Raw genomic sequence first — 22,274 nt, 5'->3', positions numbered from 1 at the left:
CTAAAAGTACACAATTTAGCTTTAATTGCACTTTTAGTCCCCTATTAATGCAAATGTCCAAATGGGGTTCTTGTGTTTCGAAATGAGCAATCGGAGTCCATGGTGTTTTTTGTTGTTTGCGGTTTTGGTCTTTTCGTTTCTTTTTCGTCAAAATTCTAACATTTTTTTGATTATGTGGAAGATTTTAATTGAGTTTACTCACGATTTAGAGGAGACTTGAGTTGGACCCTTGCATGTGAGTTGCACATGACCTAACCCATTCTCTCACTCTCACCATCGTGCATCCTTCAAGAACCTGGTGTGAACTTCAAACCCTAAAAACGGGCGAATTCTGTGAATCTTCACATTGCTATGTGGGAGGTGAGAAATCGCATCACAAAAGGAAATTTTTTTAGGTTTTTCTTTTTCTTAGGGGAGAAGAAAATGGTTGAAAGTGTGCTTTTGTTAAGTTGAGGCTCCACTTGCTAAATCATGGGTGAAGGACAACCATGAGATTTTATAGTTGTAGACTCTTTGAGGTAGCCATCTTGGGTCTCATATATGTGGTTGTATATAGCATATGCTGACTTGATTCCATGTTTGTTGAGTGTGATTTGAGCCTTTTTTTTTTTCTGGGGAACGGGAAGAGAGGTTTCTACTTCTTTGAATTTACTTTCAAGAACTTTAGCAGTTGCATCAAACAAGCTTATCAATTTTTTTTTATAAATTTAAAATAAGAATTCATCTAATTTCACTGGAACGCTGCAAAGTACCATTAATTCGTGATAGTTGAGGGACGAGACTAAAACTCTACAGCGATAATAAAGTATATATTGAGGATCTGGACTATCGTGAGACCTTGAAGGAGAAACCTCCACCGTGCCGCTCCGGAGAACCTCTATCGCACCGCTCCGACCTTCTCTGCCTCTATGTGAAAAGAAGTCATATCCAGAAGTTTAAGGTTAGTTCTTCCCCTTTTAACCCTAATCCCCCAAATTTTTCTTCTTCTATTTGTCTTACCCATTTCCTTGTAGTGGTCTTCCTCAGAAAAATTGACACTTGCACTCACAGGTCACAAATCTTATTGTTGCATGTAACAATTTGAAGTTGAAGATGCTCTTACCCATTGAATGAGATCAAGTGTTGCATTAGAGTCATTTTTATTTCCATATATAAAGGCTTTATTTTTGGTTGATGGTTAAGACTTTTTTTTTTGTATTTTACTGGTAATTTTCTCGAAATCCTTCTTGTGCTTCTCGCTCATCCTTTTTTTTTTGGATCAACAATCACACGAACTCAACCGAGAAAATCGTGATTCGACGAACCTGAACAACCTGTAGCTACTAAATGGACGGTGGTGGGCCTGGTGATTTGTTGTATTTCATTCGACAAAATCAATGTTTTCAGCCCGAATCTGACCAAACCCCTCCGGTGGACAATCCTATCTCTTCCTATCACGTAACCGATGGTGGAGAGAAAAAATTGAGACTCGAAGAGCTAAAATAAGGTGACCAAAATCAAAGTAATGCTCATATAGATATGTATCACATGTAAGAAGGAGGGGCATGTCCCCTCCTCCGCCACTGCACATATTATTGTATTTCACATGTATTTATCTCTTATTGCTTCATTTCTCTATTATTTAAATTTGCATTTTACAAAAAAATTTCCTTAAAAGAAACAAGTTTTCACCAAAAGATCGGTGAATTCTTAACACATTAGACTTCAACCTGTTTGCATTGGATGATGGTTTATTCTTATGCATGCTTAACTATTCGTACCCAGCTTTAATTTTAACTCAAAATTGTTTTCTAATCATTGTTGTACATAATCAGAGTATTCAATATTTTCATCGAAAATCATAGTATTCACTAATGTACGTAACACTGATATTATTTAACAATGTAGCGACAAAATAAATTTATATATGATCTAATCAGTTATCAATTATGAAGGTTGAGCTAGCATTATATGAAGCTTGGAATAACATATATTGCCCTCAGTATCCCCATGCATTTGAAGCTGCCAAATGAGAAAAAACACAAGCAAACAAACAAAATATCAAACATTATTATATGGATAAAATCTAAAGACTTCTGCCTGCATTAAAATGCAAGAAACCCATCAAAATTATAATAAAAAACCATCTCCTCTCCTAAAAGAGAAAAATCTTTAATACTACAAATACAAATATGTAAAATGAGAAATTGAAATTAAAAATAAGTAGAAAAAAGAGAGTACATGAATTGTTGACAATGGAATATTTTGGGTCAATGTTATAGATTAATTTTAGAAATCATTATCTAGAAAAAAATTAAATAAAAAAACAAAATAACGATCATGAATGCCTTTACCAAAGGGATTTATTTTGCAACTATTCTACCATCTGGACCTAGCTCTTCTAAAATAAGAGAGTCATTTTAAAGAATAAAATAATCATCATAATCATTAACGTTGATTACTTAATTTGAAAAGCTAATAAAACAACTCAATCAGTGATTGTAATGGCTTACTTTACTCTATAAAGTGAGGATTCAGATTCGTGACAGACATAATAATGAATATTGTTAAAAATGTATATTATAAAGAAAATTGCAAAAATGTATTAATTAAAAAAAATTATAAACAGGTTTTATTTGATTAATAATTATAAAGAGGTGTTTTTTTTGTCAATCATTATAAAGAGGTGAAAACAAGTGGTATTGTCGTATTGGTGTCTTACCTTGTTTTGAGATGGTCCAATCCTTGTCCTTCCCAATAGCCCAAAAGAAATACCCCTTCAAGCCCATTGACCGAGCAAATTGAACCTTCTTCGTTATGGAGGGTCCATCATCATACCCGATCCAAGTAGTGCCCGAATAAGAGTAGAATGACACAGCCACTTCATCATACACAACCTTGGCACCAGTGTCTTTATTAAACACCAAGATTTCATCATAGTCCATACTACCATCTGTATCAACTGCTGGACCAACCGCTTTTGCCCCAACCCCATGATCATTCGGATCCTTCAGCTCCCACGCCCGCCCGTATAGCGGCAAACCCATAACCAGTTTCTCGGCCGGCACACCCGACCCGATCCAAGACCCGATACCATACTTGGTGCTTATGTTAGAATTCGGGTCATACAACGCCGCGTTAAAGCCCGTTTCGTTGGCCCACGCGCCATTGTAATCAAAACACATTGGGCTAGCCCAATCCAAGTACTTCCGAATGGCTCGAACCGGGTACGACCTAGGCCCATTACCTATAAGTGAAATCGTGGAGTTAAAATACACAGCAGAAGTTAAAAGCAAACGTGATTTTCTACTAGTGTTAGCTTCCACCACCAAAGCCTTGTACCATTCCTTTAACAACAACGCAAGGTTAGACATGTCTTTTTCATCTCCTGGCCACTCCCAATCCAAGTCAAGACCGTTGAACTCGTGCTTTCGCGCCACGTGGATGGTGGAGTTTATGAAGCTCGCACGGTTTTGTTTGCTGCTAGCCATCTCTGAGAAGAGGGTTGCGTTGTTGCCACCCCCTCCGATGGACAGCAGCGTCGTCACCCGCGGGCGGATGTTATGGATACCATCATACTTAGGGGCCCACTTCTTGTAGGATTCAGTGATTTCGAGGTTGAAGGATTCTGGTGCAGGTTGGACAAAGGCGTAGTATATGTGAGTGAAGTAGTTTGTGTCAATGGAAGAGGTTGAGAAATCAGACCATGCAGGCCAATATGCTGCTCTAACACCACCCTTGGACGGTGGCTGCTGCCTATGTAAAGAAGGTTCAGTGAATGCATAAGAACGAAGGCTCATGAGAATAACCAAAAGGGGTGTTGTTATGATGCTTTGGACGGCCATGGTTTCATGGAGGTAGTGAATTAATGCAACCAAGAGCTTGATGATCATGTGTATATATATGTGAAACCTTGCATCTCTCACTACCAATCAAAATTTGAAGATGTGTTAAAATAATGTTAAAAATATCAAGATTTTTATTAAGATTATTTGATTAGTCACGTCTTCTAGCTAGCTAGACATTGTGTTGTTTGGAGGTATTCAAATGTTTAGTCAAGCTCTTAATTATGTAAGTGGAATTGAATCTTGCACTGTAGGCTTATGCTGAGGGAACAAATCAAACACGACACAAGGAGACAAAAGTTGAACAACTTAGCCAATATATACTAAAAGAGTTAAAGTCAATGACTAGGAGGACAAAGGCACCGAACACGAGGGTGCTGGATCGATAGTTACCGTCTTGTTATTTATGATCGTTATTGTCCCATTGTGTTCATGAAATTATTATCAATTAGTGGATGCATTAGAAATTGTCTATTCCTTTTCATGTGTGTGAAAGGAGGTTGAAGTTGAAGACATTGGAGATATATATATCCAAATCACATGTTGGAAGATCCTCACCCATTAGATGTATCCAAATAAGATCCTATGAGCTCATTTATGATTACTCTAAGCATTATCATTGGCCCTCCACTAATATTCAAATAGGTTCATGACCTCTGGCTTATATGATAAGGATATCTTAAAGATTCATTCTCGGTACAAAATCTTGGTATTCCTTGCTTTTTGAAGGCACATGACTTCCTCTTTGCCATGCCATTTAATCATTTAATTTTTCTTGTTTTTATGGCTTTGGGGATTGTTGGAGCAGAACAGTGGAACTTAGTTTTCTTAAATGTCTATGCATAGCTTACATAATTATTTAATGCTGTCTCCCTGTGTCTCATAAATATATAATACATGTTGACAGTACAAAATGAACTCCTATCTTGTACCTATCTACGTTGGTAGTTAGCTTACTTGAGATAGCACTGCTACCCTCTAAGAAAAAATTTCTATATTAATCAAGGGTCGCGCTTGAGTACGGTTATATTATATCCAATTTTTTTTTTTTTGAAACGGGCTATATCCAATTGACACAAGCAAATTGTTAATTATTTTATCTCAAAAACTTAAACGGTTAGATAAATGTGACATAGGGGGAAGGGTAGCTCACTTGGTGAGCTAAGGGATGAAGGGATTTGCAGGGTGAAGGGTCAGAGTTCGAATCCTAGCGAAGGAACTAATTTACTAACAATTAACAACTAACATTGGTCTATAAAAAAAAAAGATAAATGTAACATGAATAATTTAATAATATTATTTTTAACAATCTCCACACTTTGCAAAATAGAAAAATCATTATTATAGCTGTTTTTAGAAATTACTATATCCTGCATGTAAGTAATATAATTTGTGACGGTTTCAAATAACTACAATCACATTTTTTTAACTCTACATATCGGCCTTGAAAACACCAACAATCTAGTGAAAGTACCCCGGATGTTTTTTTTTACAACATAATGATTTATTAATAGATAAAACTTACTGGAAACAACCCTCCCAATTGAGAAAAGAAGGTTCAAAGTACATAAACAAAATAGAAACAAAACAGAAAAGAAATACATGCAAAAACAAACAAAGGAACGTCTTACGTCTAGGAGAGATAATCGAGAGTGGACAAGAGCAACAAGGCAAAGTTTGGCAGCATCACTCATATTCCAGCGGGCAAAGTTCCCTTGTGTTGAGAATTCAAGTGGAGTTGGAGCGAGTCCCACATTGGTTAAGTATGGGTGAGGAGAAGACTTTATAAGAGATGACTGATAAATGTAATGCCTTAAGGTTTTGGGTTAAGATGTGGCGTCGATATCTCTTGTTGTCTTGCTCCACCTGCATAGGCTCCTCTGTCTCCCCCTTCAAGTGGTATCAGAGTCGATGGTTCATGGGACCATGGTAACAGCTCCTTGTGTCGAAAATCTTCCTAGCAGAGTGGCTAGGCGACAGGTTCTGTTGGCAGCGAACGACGATACAAGTGTGGATAGCTTCTGCGGAGGGGGGCTATGATAATGTGGTGGTGACTCGCACTTAAGAGGGAGATTGCTGAGAATTCAAGTAGAATTGAAGTACCACATTGGTTAAGTATGGATGAGGAGAAAGCTTTATAAGAGATGACCCATAGACCTAATGCCTTAAGGTTTTGGGTTAAGATGTGGCGTCGATATCTCTTGGTTTTTTTTTTTGGAAAGCCTAAGATAAAGAATGAATAAATGATAGCATAAAGGGATGCTAAACCCATGTACAAGAGGTGAGAAAGCAAGATACGGGGAAATGAGACAGGGAGCTACAAGTGCTCTAGCTAAACAAAGTCCAAGTATAGCCCTTGTCATTCAAAAAAATGAGCAAGGACACCTTCTGCGACAACAAGGAAAATAGAGCACCCACCCCTAATGATTAACTACTGTCCCAGTTCTTCCCTAAACAGCCACTAGGATTCCACATCCAGTCGTATAATGAAAAATTAAACCCCTTCACCTTGCATTTGAGCCATTTCCAGGGCCGAAATTTAATTAATTCCATTACTTTCTCTTGGTTTGCTTGGTCTTCTTTAAACTGAATTTCATTCCTGTGGTTCCAGATTGTCCAAACCGTGGCTGCCCAAACTGACCACCACTCCAGATCAGAGTCTCGAAACACATTGAGGCTGTGTTGAGTGAAATGTGAGCGGGGATCCTTATGGTGAACAAAGGAAACTCCTAACCAATTATACATTCTTGTCCAGATAAGCCAAGAGAACTTGCAAGAAAACAGAAGATGGTTTGCAGTTTCCTCCTCCCCCATGGGCTCCCCTGTCTCCACCAATACCTTGTCTACTTCCAAAGCAAGTTCAAGTTATTGGTACAACAAGTCAGAACGAACAAATGAAGATGAACCGGTGGAGGAATCCAACACTTTAATTTGGATGAATATTTTACCAAATAAATTATCATGCTAATGAAGATGAGTGATTTATCTATGGAAAATGTTTCTGATGTTGTGTATAGATGAATGATATACGTATAATGTTGCATACCAACCATTTGGTAAAATGTTTAGATGAGTTCATGTAAAAAGATATATATATTATTGATCAAACAATTTTTAGCTTAAAAGTTACATTTAAAATGTAAAATATGAAAACCACCAAACAACTTTAGTTTTATTCTTAACTTTAACTTATAAGTAGCTTTTAATCTCTAAAAAGGTTAGGCCAAACGCTAATTATAAGTGATATTAAATTTTAAAACCCAGCCTGAAATTCTGGCACACGTAAGGACATATGTTTTACACAATATCTAAGACATCTTGTATAACATATTACAATCAGAAAAACAAATTTGACAGAATGTAATTTAACTGCAAAAGAACACACAGGATTGTTAACCCAGTTCGATGCAAAATCACCTACGTCTGGAGGGTTTTCACCCGAGAAAGATAATCCACTATATCAGATAATCAAGTACACAATCTCTTAGATGAATAACCCCTATTCATAGCCCCTTTCCCTATTTTTATAGTGTCTTATTACTTAGTCATCCACCTAAGTATGAGATCTCATCTCACTTTCTCACACAATCACTGCCATAGTGATTGATCCCTTTCAATCAGAGTAAAGACAAATCACACGATCAAACAAACCACACACACTACTCTCAGCCTAACCAGATTTAGTATACGCTGCTAAGAGAGTTACAACAAAGTACACAGTATGAACTCATAAGAAAACCCTAATCTTTTCTCTGCTTCAAAACTCGTGACCTATCAGCTAGGTCTTAGTCTTCATATATAGCAGTTCCTCAGGCCTTGTCTTCAATGGGCTTGAGCAACAAAGAGTCCATAACACAAACAAGAAGTCTATCTTTATAAAATAGCAACAAATCTCTAATTACTAAAATTTGAACAAAAGATAAACCTTTCACAAACAATCGTTAGATCAAATCTGCTGGAATCAATTTGATCACACTTAGCATATCCATTATACAGCACGCAGAAGTCTTATAATAACCCTAGCTTGTTGACCACTTGATCAATCCAACGCTTCTGAGATAAAACACTTAAACACACACAGCAGGCCCACAGGGACAAATGTTACATCCAAGATGCTGCAACATCGTGTCCCACATCTTGCCACAGTAACACTTAGCTAAAATGTAGACAATCCAAGACAAAGGAACAACACAACCCACTATCTACATGTTTAAATATCATAAGATAATTCTAATATTTGATGGATATTTCAGATTGAAAGTTAAAAACACTTTAGTCCTCTGTCTACCCATCTCAGAAAACCTCTCATCATACTAGGTGTATGTGGAAGAGTGAAAAAGGGAGATTAACCAAATTCATCAATTCAACTCAAGACTCTTGAGACTATGGCTTCTTGGTCAAATCCGGGTTGGACAAAATATGTTATCGTATATACTTTTTGCTTAAGTTTTGAATGGTTTGAATATATTCCCTTTTAATTTGGCATCTCTTCAGAGGGTTGTCCAACAAGAATCGGCCCAACTTGAAACCGATCTAATCGACCATTTATTTTGCCACTTAGTCAGGTCGGGTCGGTCACAGTTTTAGGCAGCCCAAAAAAATGGGTTTAAATGGGTGTATAAGCGGTCGGTGGCGGTTTGAGCTGTGAACTGACCAGACCAAATCTATTAAAAAATGGGAGCCTAGGCTCACTTTCATTACATAATCATAATCTAAACCTACTGAATCAGTCTTTGTCACTCTCTTCTTATCTTCTTTAACGCTGCCTCTTCTCTTTTCTCATCTTTCTCGCTCTTTCACTTGAAAAAATCAAACAAACCCTAGGACCTCCGCTTCCTCTCTTACCACCACTACACACGACCATTCTACCACTATCTTCACCGCTCCAACCCCAATTTGTTCCAAGATTTGATTATCTTCGCCTACCATTTTGCGCCGTCACAAGGCCAACATGACGTCACTCTTTCGCTGTTCTTGATCACGACAGTCTCTATCGTGAGACCTTGAAGGAGAAGCCTCCACCGTGCCGCTCCGGAGAACCTCTATCGCACCGTTCCGACCTTCTCTGCCTCTATGTGAAAAGAAGTCATATCCAGAAGTTTAAGGTTAGTTCTTCCCCTTTTAACCCTAATCCCCCAAATTTTTCTTCTTCTATTTGTCTTACCCATTTCCTTGTAGTGGTCTTCCTCAGAAAAATTGACACTTGCACTCACAGGTCACAAATATTATTGTTGCATGTAACAATTTGAAGTTGAAGATGCTCTTACCCATTGAATGAGATCAAGTGTTGCATTAGAGTCATTTTTATTTCCATATATAAAGGCTTTATTTTTGGTTGATGGTTAAGACTTTTTTTTTTGTATTTTACTGGTAATTTTCTTGAAATCCTTCTTGTGCTTCTCGCTCATCCTTTTTTTTTTTTGGATCAACAATCACACGAACTCAACCGAGAAAATCGTGATTCGACGAACCTGAACAACCTGTAGCTACTAAATGGACGGTGGTGGGCCTGGTGATTTGTTGTATTTCATTCGACAAAATCAATGTTTTCAGCCCGAATCTGACCAAACCCCTCCGGTGGACTGATAAGCGCATAATTGATGAACTTTACGTGTGTCTTTCTAAGCTTCATTATATACATTTTTGTGCTTTATTGTTATGACTTAACCATATTTTGACCATTAGTGTTTATTTGGATTATTCATGGAAAAGAGCTTAATTCTACAGTTTTAGTTTTTATGACTGTTTTGCTAGAACAGATTGACTATGGAGCTAGCAATATCGAAATAAGGCCCATAATATGTCTTTGGAAAGCTAACTCGAAGCCCTACAAATTTCATGTTCAGTACAATTCTAGAATCAGCCTTTAAAGTTGTCAAAATGTCCTTGCAAAGTTGTTGTCGCTAATCCTGCGAGTTTGGAACAGTTTGCACTAAAATGATGATATCCTGGGCTATAGAACTCTGAATTAGGATCCAATTGAAGGCTCGCGAAGCTGACTTAAAGAGCTACAACTCTCATGTTTATCTCAATTGAAGATTCAGACTTCTTGTGGGACCCGTGAATGCCTGATTGTTCAGCAGCTTTCTCCTTTATGTGGGCCCGATTTTGTGAAGATTTAGAAAAGATTTAGATAACAAGGATTGTTACTTGATGAACAAGTTTATTTATTAGTATAAATAAGTGAGTTTAGGCTTTTGTTAGACCACCAGACCACCTTACCACCACCTCACCACATCTCACAATCACCTCCTCCACCTTCTCCTAATATCTCTCTCCATCTTTTCTAGTATGAGTTGCTAAGCTCCATAGTTAGTCTTAGGATTTTTAATATTCTTGTATTTGTAAACTTGAGGTTCTATTCTTAATGTGAATTTTTTCTTATTAATTCTCTTCATCTTTATTTCTGATCTAGGGTTTGCTTAATTCCGTAGTTTTAGAAATAAGAGTTGATGCATATTCGCTTAGTTCATGTTAGTTCGTAACTGTTTCTTAATCGCTTAGTTTAGGAAACTGTGAATTGATTTTCGCTTAGTTAATCAACTCTCACGAATTAGGGAAACAATAAGGAAGAATTAATCTTTTGTAACCAATGAAGGTTTGTTCCACTTGAATGTTATAATCCGATGACTAACGCTTTCTCTCTTCTGTCTAGTCTATTTAGTTATTGCTTTGTTACTTTTCAATCCATTCAATCAACCCGTTTTAGGTTTTTTGTTTTACTCTAATATCAATTAATAATTTATCAAGTCCTTGTGAGAACGATCCTGGTGTTAACACCTTGTACTACATTCAAAGCATAAATACTTTGACACGCACCCGCGACAGTGCGTTCGACAAATTGGCGCCGTTGCCGGGGACTTCGGTGATTATTAATTGTTCTTAGAGTTTTTTTTTCTTTTTTTTTTAGTTTAATTTATTTTATTTTTATATTTTTTATTTTTATTTTCGTTTTTATTTTAAAAAAAAAAGAAAAAAAAAGACCAGCCGTTACTATTAGATTATATTTTATTTATTAGATTTTATTTTATTTATTAGATTATAGGTTGTTTTTTGTTTTATATCTTCTATATCTATCACATATCTTTTATTCATATCTGATATCTTCTAATTCTCTTTCCTATCTTTTATTTTTATATCATTTTCTCTTTCTTATTTGTCTATCTTTTCTCTCTTTTATTTTATTTTGCTATATTTTCTATCTTCTTTCTCTTTAATATTATTACTTTTGTTTTTATTTCCTTACTAACCTTTTTCTTCATATTAATTTGTTTTTTTCGTTTACCATTATTATTAACATTAGTTTTTTTTTTTCCCATCTTTTCTCGTAACTAACGTTTTTTTTTGCCACTAACTTTTTTTTTTCCGTTTCATATCTTCTTCCTTATTTACTTTTGTTTCATATATTATCATTCTTTTCCCCCATAAATTCATAACTAACTTTGTTTTCTTTTATCTTTTCTAATCCAGTTTTTTTTGTTTACTTCATTTTCTATTTTTCTTTTCTTCATTAGTTTGTAGAGTTTTTGCAGTGATGGAAGCTAAACTTGATAAGCTAGAAGCCAAACTCGACGAGATACAATTTTCTGTTACACAAATGTTGCTTAAGAGCCATCAACAACAGTTTGAGTCACATCAATGTTATCCACGAGAGAATTTTGAAAATATTTGGTGTGACCCACCTTGCTATCATCCACAAGGGCAACTCCAGCAGCCTATTTATGCACCACCATACTACTATCCGCAAGAGGAATTTCAATATCCTTTTCATGATCCACATCATTAACAAGAGGAATTTCATCAACCTTGGAATGATCCACCACAATTTTTGGAAGACATTTCAAAGCAATATGAAGCAAACCAAGCCCAGTTTCAACAATCTCGACACGAGGAACCTTCCATATTGCAAGAAATTCAAGACAAGTTGAACCAAATGTCTGCAAATCTCAATGCAAATGTCGATCAACACCTGCAAGATACTGCATATTTACAAGCTCCAGTTAACGAGCTAGTTGCACGCGCTCCCACATTGCAACATGAAGCTTATGCGGAGATAGATGATGAAGTTAATTCTTATGTTGATACTCATCTTGATGCTAACACTGATGGTTCTAGTGATGTTAGTGAGCTTGAAGTCAATGTTGCTTTTGATACAAGTGTTGATAGTCCAACATGTTTTGATTTTGCAGATTTTAATGATGAAGCCAACCAACAAGAAATACATCTCCCTCTTCCACATAGAACTTATGAGAATGAGAAGATGTATCCTGGTGAAGAAGAAAATAAGTTGTTGGATGATTTCAAGAAGTGTTTTGCAGTGGATGAAGTTAAGAAGATGGATGTAGAACGTTGATCTAAATTAGCAATTTTTCCACATAAGCCGCTTTTAATTAATCTAGATATTTTTGAAAAAGTCGTGCTTATTGGAGAGTATGTTGATTGCAAGGAGCCAACCTCAATGGAGGAATACTTTTTGAAACCTCTATCGAAACCTCCAGACAAAGAGTTGATTGTTGAATGTACTGATTTTTCATTTACTCTTATTTCAGGTGGTACACATGCTTGGAAAAAGTTTTCACTCAAACTGAACATTGTCATGAGTCATGCTGAAGGTGCTAGAAAACAGTTTGGGTTTGTTAAGATTGTTGCAGATGAGATCCCTCCAAAGCCACCTGACTTGTGGATTGTTGCTGTTGTGCCTCAAGACTATGAGCTTCCCCTTAATGCAAGGCCTCCACCGGACCCAGGTGATAGCATTTTCATAGCATTACCGGGTTTCATGTCTCACCAACTCCCTTGATCCCTGGTTTTTCCTAACCTTTATCTTTTATTACACTTGTCTAATATATTTGATGATTTGTGCCTCACATTGAGGACAATGTGTGATTTAAGTGTGGGGGTGGGAATCTTATTTAGGAGTAGTAGAACCTCAGTTAGGATAGTTTGCAGTTTCAATTTATTTGTTTTGTTTTTATTGTTTTCAATAAAAGAGTTCACACTTTTTCAATGAGTTTTAGAGATGCTGAGTTTGTGAGCAATGTAACCACTTTTCTGTTAAGTTTCATGTCTCTTTTGGATGAAGTTGCTTGCATTTTGAGTCCATCATGATTTGCATTGAGAACTAATTTGTTGGATTCATTGTGTTATATGCTTGCCATGTGAGATTACCTTGTGAGATTTTGGACCAAACACTTGAATGGTAATATCTTAGCCATGATTCTCTTCTTTCTTGTGTGATTTCCTCATGTTTATATGCACTGCAGAACTTGACTTGATTCTGACTGAAATTGTTGTTCATTTTCATACATTGAAGTGATAAGGCATTCTTTTTCAATAAGCTACTGGCCTAAAAAGCTTACCTTGCATGTTTTAACCTTTGTTTTAACCCCTTTGAGCCTAATATCACTATTCTTTTGTAGCTCATTACAAGCCTAAGTGAAACACAATGATGATACCTTACCTTAGGAAATGTAAGAGCTTTGGAATTGACTTGGGAATGAGTATTCAACAAGTGCGGGGGTGATTTATTTGAATGCATGGTCTAAGTTGCTCAAAAGAGGTGCCTTCCTTGAGGATAAATTGTAAGCAAGTTGAAAAGAAGTTGAAAAAAAAAAGAAAAATATGCAAATGTCAAAAAAGAAAAAGAAAGAAAAAAAGAGAAGTTACAAAGTGAAGGAAGGTACTAAAGAAAGAAAAGGAAGTGGAAGTTGAAAAAATGAAGTTGTAAAAGGAAGAATGTGTTAATTCTTGGGGTTGTGAGTAAGTTTAATTTGAATTTTTCCCCATTGCTCTTATTTTTCCTAAGGTTTTAACTCTGAATATCTTTCATAAATCCTTCCTTGACCTTAGCCTCATTACAACCTTCAAAAGTCCTTTGATCTTTGTATGCATTTGTTCAATTTAATTGGTGTGTTAGAATCTTGTCAAGCCTATGATAGATGCATGTTTTCATGAGATGAGGAGAGTTGCTTAAGCATGATTAAACACAAGCCCAAACACTTGAGAGTAGAGAGTATAACACTTGCATCCAACTTTGATGTTCAATTTGAAATTTCTTGTTGGCTTGGAATGTAGGTGATGGAATCTAATTTGTCTAATCTTTGTGGAAAATGAAGTGATTGTTTTCTTGCTCATAAATCTGAATTTCTACCTCTCAAAGATAAGTGTGAGCTGAGTTTTTATGTTTTAGGAAGTACTTGTTATCATAATTGATTTTCTGAATCTTCTTTGAAGTTAAGTTTTGCCCAGGAGTGCAAAAGGTTAAGTGTGGGGGTATTTGATAAGCGCATAATTGATGCACTTTACGTGTGTCTTTCTAAGCTTCATTATATACATTTTTGTGCTTAATTGTTATGACTTAACCATATTTTGACCGTTAGTGTTTATTTGGATTATTCATGGAAAAGAGCTTAATTCTACACTTTTAGTTTCTATGACTGTTTTGCTAGAACAGATTGACTATGGAGCTAGAAATATCGAAATAAGGTCCATAATATGTCTTTGGAAAGCTAACGCGAAGCCCTACAAATTTCATGTTCAGCACAATTCTAGAATCAGCCTTTAAAGTTGTCAAAATGTCCTTGCAAAGTTGGTGTCGCTAATCCTGCGAGTTTGGAACAGTCTGCACTAAAATGATGATATCATGGGCTACAGAACTCCGAATTAGGATCCGATTAAAGGCCCGCGAAGCTGACTTAAAGAGCTACAACTCTCATGTTTATCTCAATTGAAGATTCAGACTTCTTGTGGGACCTGCGAATGCCTGATTGTTCAGCAGCTTACTCCTTTATGTGGGCCCGATTTTGTGAAGATTTATAAAAGATTTAGATAACAAGGATTGTTACTTGATGAACAAGTTTATTTATTAGTATAAATAAGTGAGTTTAGGCTTTTGTTAGACCACCAGACCACCTTACCACCACCTCACCACATCTCACAATCACCTCCTCCACCTTCTCCTAATATCTCTCTCCATCTTTTCTAGTATGAGTTGCTAAGCTCCATAGTTAGTCTTAGGATTTTTAATATTCTTGTGTTTGCAAACTTGAGGTTCTATTCTTAATGTGAATTTGTTCTTATTAATTCTCTTCATCTCTATTTCTGATCTAGAGTTTGCTTAATTCCGTAGTTTTAGAAATAAGAGTTGATGCATGTTCGCTTAGTTCATTTTAGTTCGTAACTGTTTCTTAATCGCTTTGTTTAGGAAACTGTGAATTGATTTTCGCTTAGTTAATCAACTCTCACGAATTAGGAAAACAATAAGGAAGAATTAATCTTTTGTAACCAATGAAGGTTTGTTGCACTTGAATGTTATAATCCGATGACTAACGCTTTCTCTCTTCTGTCTAGTCTATTTAGTTATTGCTTTGTTACTTTTCAATCCAATCAATCAACCCGTTTTAGGTTTTTTGTTTTACTCTAATATCAATTAATAATTTATCAAGTTCTTGTGAGAACGATCCTGGTGTTAACACCTTGTATTGCATTCAAAGCATAAATACTTTGACACGCACCCGCGACAGTGCGTTCGACAAATTGGCGCCGTTGCCGGGGACTTCGGTGATTATTAAATGTTCTTAGAGTATTTTTTTTTCTTTTTTTTTTTAGTTTAATTTATTTTATTTTTATTTTCGTTTTTATTTAAAAAAAAAGAAAAAAAAAAGACCAGCAGTTACTATTAGATTATATTTTATTTATTAGATTTTATTTTATTTATTAGATTATAGGTTGTTTTTGGTTTTATATCTTCTATATCTATCACATATCTTTTATTCATATCTGATATCCCTTAAAAGAAACAAGTTTTCACCAAAAGATCGGTGAATTCTTAACACATTAGACTTCAACCTGTTTGCATTGGATGATGGTTTATTCTTATGCATGCTTAACTATTCGTACCCAGCTTTAATTTTAACTCAAAATTGTTTTCTAATCATTGTTGGTACATAATCAGAGTATTCAATATTTTCATCGAAAATCATAGTATTCACTAATGTACGTAACACTGATATTATTCAACAATGTAGCGACAAAATAAATTTATATATGATCTAATCAGTTATCAATTATGAAGGTTGAGCTAGCATTATATGAAGCTTGGAATAACATATATTGCCCTCAGTGTCCCCATGCATTTGAAGCTGCCAAATGAGAAAAAACGCAAGCAAACAAACAAAATATCAAACATTATTATATGGATAAAATCTAAAGACTTCTGCCTGCATTAAAATGCAACAAACCCATCAAATTTATAATAAAAAACCATCTCCTCTCCTAAAAGAGAACATTTTTTAATACTACAAATATGTAAAATGAGAAATTGAAATTAAAAATAAGTAGAAAGAAGAGAGAGTACATGAATTGTTGACAATGGAATATTTTGGGTGAATGTTATAGATTAATTTTAGAAATCATTATCTAGAAAAAAATTAAATAAAAAAAACAAAATAACGATCATGAATGCCTTTACCAAAGGGGTTTATTTTGCAACTATTCTACCATCTGGACCTAGCTCTTCTAAAATAAGAGAGTCATTTTAAAGAATAAAATAATCATCATAATTATTAACGTTGATTACTTAATTTGAAAAGCTAATAAAACAACTCAATCAGTGATTGTAATGGCTTACTTTACTCTATAAAGTGATGATTCAGACTCGTGACAGATATAATAATGAATATTGTTAAAAATGTATATTATCAACAAAAAATTGCAAAAATGTATTATTAAAAAATTTTATAAAGAGGTTTTATTTGGTCAATAATTATAAAGAGGTTTTTTTTTTGTCAATCATTATAAAGAGGTGAAAACAAGTGGTATTGTCGTATTGGTTTCTTACCTTGTTTTGAGATGGTCCAATCCTTGTCCTTGCCAATAGCCCAAAAGAAATACCCCTTCAAGCCCATTGACCGAGCAAACTGAACCTTCTTCGTTATGGAGGGTCCATCATCATTCCCGATCCAAGTAGTGCCCGAATAAGAGTAGAATGACACAGCCACTTCATCATACACAACCTTGGCACCAGTGTCTTTATTAAACACCAAGATTTCACCATAGTCCATACTACCATCTGTATCAACTGCTGGACCAACCGCTTTTGCCCCAACTCCATGATCATTCGGATCCTTCAGCTCCCACGCCCGCCCGTATAGCGGCAAACCCATAACCAGTTTCTCGGCCGGCACACCCGACCCGATCCAAGACCCGATACCATACTTGGTGCTTATGTTAGAATTTGGATCATACAACGCGGCGTTAAAGCCCGTTTCGTTGGCCCACGCGCCATGATAATCAAAACACATTGGGCTAGCCCAATCCAAGTACTTCCGAATGGCTCGAACCGGGTACGACCTAGGCCCATTACCAATAAGCGAAATCGTGGAGTTAAAATACACAGCAGAAGTTAAAAGCAAACGTGATTTTCTACTAGTGTTAGCTTCCACCACCTAAGCCTTGTACCATTCCTTTAACAACAACGCAAGGTTAGACATGTCTTTTTCATCTCCCGGCCACTCCCAATCCAAGTCAAGACCGTTGAACTCGTACTTTCGCGCCACATGGATGGTGGAGTTTATGAAGCTCGCGCGGTTTCGTTTGCTGCTGGCCATCTCTGAGAAGAGGGTTGCGTTGTTGCCACCCTCTCCGATGGACAGTAGCGTCGTCACCCGGGGGCGGATGTTATGGATCCCATCATACTTAGGGGCCCACTTCTTGTAGGATTCAGTGATTTCGAGGTTGAAGGATTCTGGTGCAGGTTGGACAAAGGCGTAGTATATGTGAGTGAAGTAGTTTGTGTCAATGGAAGTAGTTGAGAAATCAGACCCTGCACGCCAATATGTTGCTCTAACACCACCCTTGGACGGTGGTTGCTGCCTATGTAAAGAAGGTTCAGTGAATGCATAAGAGTGAAGGCTCATAAGAATAACCAAAAGGGGTGTTGTTATGATGCTTTGGACGGCCATGGTTTCATGGAGGTAGTGAATTAATGCAACCAAGAGCTTGATGATCATGTGTATATATATGTGAAACCTTGCATCTCTCACTACCAATCAAAATTTGAAGATGTGTTTAAATAATACTAAAAATATCAAGATTTTTATTAAGATTATTTGATTAGTTGCGTCTTCTAGCTAGCTAGACATTGTGTTGTTTGGAGGTATTCGAATGTTTAGTCAAGCTCTTAATTATGTAAGTGGAATTGAATCTTGCATTGTAGGCTTATGCCGAATGAACAAATCAAACACGACACAAGGAGACAAAAGTTGAACAACTTAGCCAATATATAGTAAAAGAGTAAAAGTCAATGACTAGAAGGACAAAGGCACCGAACACGAGGGTGCTGGATCGATAGTTACCGTCTTGTTAATTATGGTCGTTATTGTCCTATTGTGTTCATGAAATTATTATCAATTAGTGGATGCACCAGAAAATGTCTATTCTTTTTCATGTGTGTGAAAGGAGGTTGAAGTTGAAGACATTGAAGCTATATATAGTGATCACCACTAAGTACCCACTCCCTAAGAAATGTCAAACCCACCTGCTTAGTGGTGCAGTCTCTATAAAAAAATCAATCGAAGGTGCCAAGAGACTCACTTTGTGCAGTGTTTTAGACCACTCTACAAAATGAAAATTTAAAAAAACTGCAAGATAATACATTTTGTGCATGGCCGTGTATGAATATTTTAGGGTGTAAGGCGAAAATATTGAACTGATTTTTTTTAAAAGACTTAATATATCATATAAAGTATCAATTTTTCACATTAATCTTTTAGTTTTTTCAAATCTAGATTCATACTTTCTGTATAACGCTTTCTCTTGCAAAGAATAAGAATACGATAAAAAATCCTGCAAAACAAATAAAAAATGATGAACAATAGAACATTGAAGGCAAGGAATGACACAACGAAATATTTTGAAACATTTTGATATCAAGTATCTCCTTTGATAGTTCAAGATATAAACACTTTGATATCAAGTATATGCTTTGATAATTCACTTCAAGATAGAAACAATGACAATTTTTTTTTAGAAAAAAAAATGAGTGAAAAGCAAACTTGTACAATACTATCAATATATAAGAATAAAAACTAACGGTTATGAGCAACCACAAATTAATTATATTTTTCAATTTTGAGAATATAAAAATAATGAAAATTTTATTCGTTTATTTTTTGAAAAATGTAAATTTGCTAATACAAAATACTACGCTACCAAATTCTCAGTTCCCACATTACAATTAATATGACATAAATTTTTATTGTTCTATTATCTCTCAAGTTTCAATAGTATATATTATATATGTATTAATTATATTTTGGGCCTAAGCAATGGGCTAATTGACCTATTTTTTTAGATAAGCCAAAATTGATATAAATGGAAGTACAATGGCTAATTGGCCTTGCCTTATACACGACCCAGATTTTGTGGCAGTCTAAGGTTGCTGCAAACATAAGTGCCATGCATGTTTTATACTATATAATAATTCACTAATCATTATAAATGATGCTTGGACATTCGAATGGAGTCATGGACGACATTCCGACGACGACACCTTATGACAAGTTTCTGACATCCACAATTTGTGGTGTTAAGGTCATTTTTTATTGAAAAATTATATTAGTAATAGAACCTTAGAGCTAGTTTTCAAGAAAAAAAGAACACTCACCAAAGAAAGCACCAACAAAAAGTTGGAGAACCCTCTTCGCTTCAAGGACTTGAGACCTATCAGTTTGTGCAACGTGGCATACAAGGTGATCACAAAAGTGCTAGTCAGTAGGTTTTGGACCATCTTGGCAAAACTTGTGGGACCACTTTATTCCAGGTCGAGATACATAATTCTAGCCTAGGAGGTCATCCAGACTATACACACCCACAAGAGAGGAGGTGGGCTGGTTGCTCTCAAAGTTGACTTCGAGAAAGCTTTTGATAGGCTCAATTAAGATTTCTTGCGAGTGACTCTTCATGACTTTGGCTTTCCACCCTCAGTTGTCCACTTGATTATGTGGGGAGTGCAACATGAGAGTATCTCCATTCTTTGGAATGGTGTGAAGCTTCCTTCCTTCACGCCACAAAGAGACTTAAGTCAAGCGGACCCGCTTTCTCCTTATCTGTTTGTGTTGTGCATGGAGCGCCTTCCTATCCAAATTCAGAAAATTAGTAGTTGATGGTTCTTGGAAACCCATTCACATTGCTAAGGAAGGTATTGACATCTCTCACTTATTCTTTGCGGATGATGTCTTGCTCTTTTGCCAAGCTAATAAGGACCACATGAGGTTAGTGACAAATACTTTGAATGACTTATGTAGTGCTTCCGGAAAGAGAGTTAATTTGGAGAAGTAATTAATGTTTTGCTCCACAAATATTACATAGAATGTTCAACAGGAATTATCCAACATCATGGGTATTAGTAGAGTGAGCAATTTAGGGAAGCATCTAGGCATGCTTCTCTTGAAGGGGAGAGTTACAATAGAGAATTTTGCGCCTATTATTGACAAAGTGAGCACTCGCTTGGCTTCATGGAAGAATAGGTTTTTGAACAAAGTGGGTCGGTTATGCTTAGCAAAATTTGTCCCCACTGCTCTCCCCGTCTATTCCATGCAGGCTCTTTGGCATCCGGACTTAGTTTGTGATTTCATTGATACGAAGATTCGCTGTTGCATTTGGGGCAAAGGGGACCAAACCGATGTTGGAACCTTGTGCCTTGCAAGTACGTTGCTAGCCCTAAAGACCATGGGGCACTCGTGTTCGGAGCACGCACCTCAACAATGTGGCTATGCTATAGAAGCTAGTGGAGAGTCTCCTACATAACAGGGGAAGCCATGGGTGCAAGCCCTTTCTCATAAATATTTAACTGAGATTTCAGATCTTGCAAGTTTATACAAGAATGGTAACTCATGCATATGGAAATGTATCATGAAAGCGAAGGATGCTTTAGATGTGGGCTTAGAGGCACACCTGGGGGACGAGTCTTCATGCTTTTGGTATGATGATTGGCTTGGGTCAGGAGGGATTGGATCGCGTGTTCCGTTTGTGCATATGTTAGATACCATGTTCATTGTTTCTGATTTAAGGGTGAATGAACAATGGCGTTTGGAAAATTGTATGTTGTGCTTTCCCTGAGGCTTGTTGATGAAATAATTCATGTGAGGGTCTCATCTTATCCTAACGGTGTTGGTACGGTGCTATGAAAAGACTCTCATACTAGGGCTTTCACCACCTCCTGTGCATTTGACATGATCATAAGCACTGGTGACACTAGTCCGCTGGCTTGTTGGAAGGAGATTTGGAAATGCAAAGTTCCGGAAAAGATTTGGTTCTTCATATGGCTCTTAGGAAAATAGGCTCTCCCAACCAATTCTAAAAGGATGCGCAATCATCTGAGTGTTGTTGCAGCTTGCTTTCGCTGCAGTGCGGAGGAGGAAACCATGAATCACATCTTTTTGCAATGCCCGGATTCATAGCAGGTTTGGTTAGGAACCGATTTAACTTCAGGGATAGTCGATGGGAGCTGAATTATGTTATGTGGGTGGTTCTTTGTGATGCTTGTAACTGGACACAGTGTCCTTTTAACCATGTAGCTGGTTCGGTTGGTGGAACCACAACATCACATGTTCCACAGTTGGACACGTCAGTGGTTGGCCTAACAGTAGATAGTAACTGGGATCCCAAGTCTCAACGTATGGGGTGCGATTCTATTCTTCTTGATGCCTCTGCCAATTGGACTTCTGGGATTTTCGCCAGCTATTACCACAAGGATACTTTCCTGGCCAAGATTTTTGCCGTGGAGCTTGGGCTTCAACATGCGTGAGATCTCAGATTTCGGAGGGTCAATGTGGTATAGGTCCTGCAAAACGACGACGACATGCATACATACTGGGCTAGAGAGACGGTTGCTCGAGTTCGGGCAATGCTACAGTGGGGATGGATGGTGGCTATTATGTATGTACCTAGAGAGAGGAATAGAGTCGCTGATTACCATGCTCACGAAGCTTCTCGAGAGTGCTCACCTCATCGCATTTGGAGGGCACCTCCTTCCTGGATCATAACTTTGTTATGTCATGATATGGTAGCTTAGTTTCGTTCTTTTTTCATCTTCCTATGTAACCAAAAAAATAATTTGATGTAGTAAATTAGAGAACTCCAGTATTTAATAGTTCTCATAAATCAACATATACGTTTCGATATCTTTATTGTAATTTTATTTCTAATCATGGAATTAATGTTTTTTTATAAACAACATGCATATATTAAGAAGAAGAAGGCGTAGAGGTCATTACATCATGATGAATCAATGGAAGAATCGCGTCCAAGACCTCCTCAATCCAGACTCTAAAACCTGAAGAAAAAGACGGTTTTTCCAGACTATCGGCAACCACATTACCACTACGATGCACAAATGAAAAAATACCAAAATTAAAACTAGAAACTAGACTACGACAATCACCGGTAATA

The 22,274-nt window shown here is 36.5% G+C and overlaps 1 protein-coding gene and 1 pseudogene across 1 annotated transcript; both read right to left on the bottom strand.

Annotated features, from left to right (window-relative positions):
• Window positions 1-1,825: 1,825 nt before the first annotated feature.
• LOC130720412 (class V chitinase CHIT5) lies at window positions 1,826-3,924 on the bottom strand. Its single transcript, XM_057571054.1, has 2 exons — window positions 2,702-3,924; window positions 1,826-2,001 (listed from the first exon to the last, which is right to left on the bottom strand). The coding sequence occupies exons 1-2, from the start codon at window positions 3,870-3,872 to the stop codon at window positions 1,979-1,981; spliced, it is 1,194 nt and encodes a 397-aa protein (XP_057427037.1). The 5' UTR covers window positions 3,873-3,924; the 3' UTR covers window positions 1,826-1,978.
• Window positions 3,925-15,650: 11,726 nt separating this feature from the next.
• Window positions 15,651-17,870, bottom strand: LOC130718716 (class V chitinase CHIT5-like; annotated as a pseudogene).
• Window positions 17,871-22,274: the final 4,404 nt, after the last annotated feature.

The sequence above is a fragment of the Lotus japonicus genome, chromosome 5 (genome assembly GCF_012489685.1).
Source record: "Lotus japonicus ecotype B-129 chromosome 5, LjGifu_v1.2".
NCBI classification, from domain to species: Eukaryota; Viridiplantae; Streptophyta; class Magnoliopsida; order Fabales; family Fabaceae; genus Lotus; species Lotus japonicus.
Note: the sequence above shows the minus strand (reverse complement) of the source record. Positions and strands in the feature narration are given on the sequence as shown.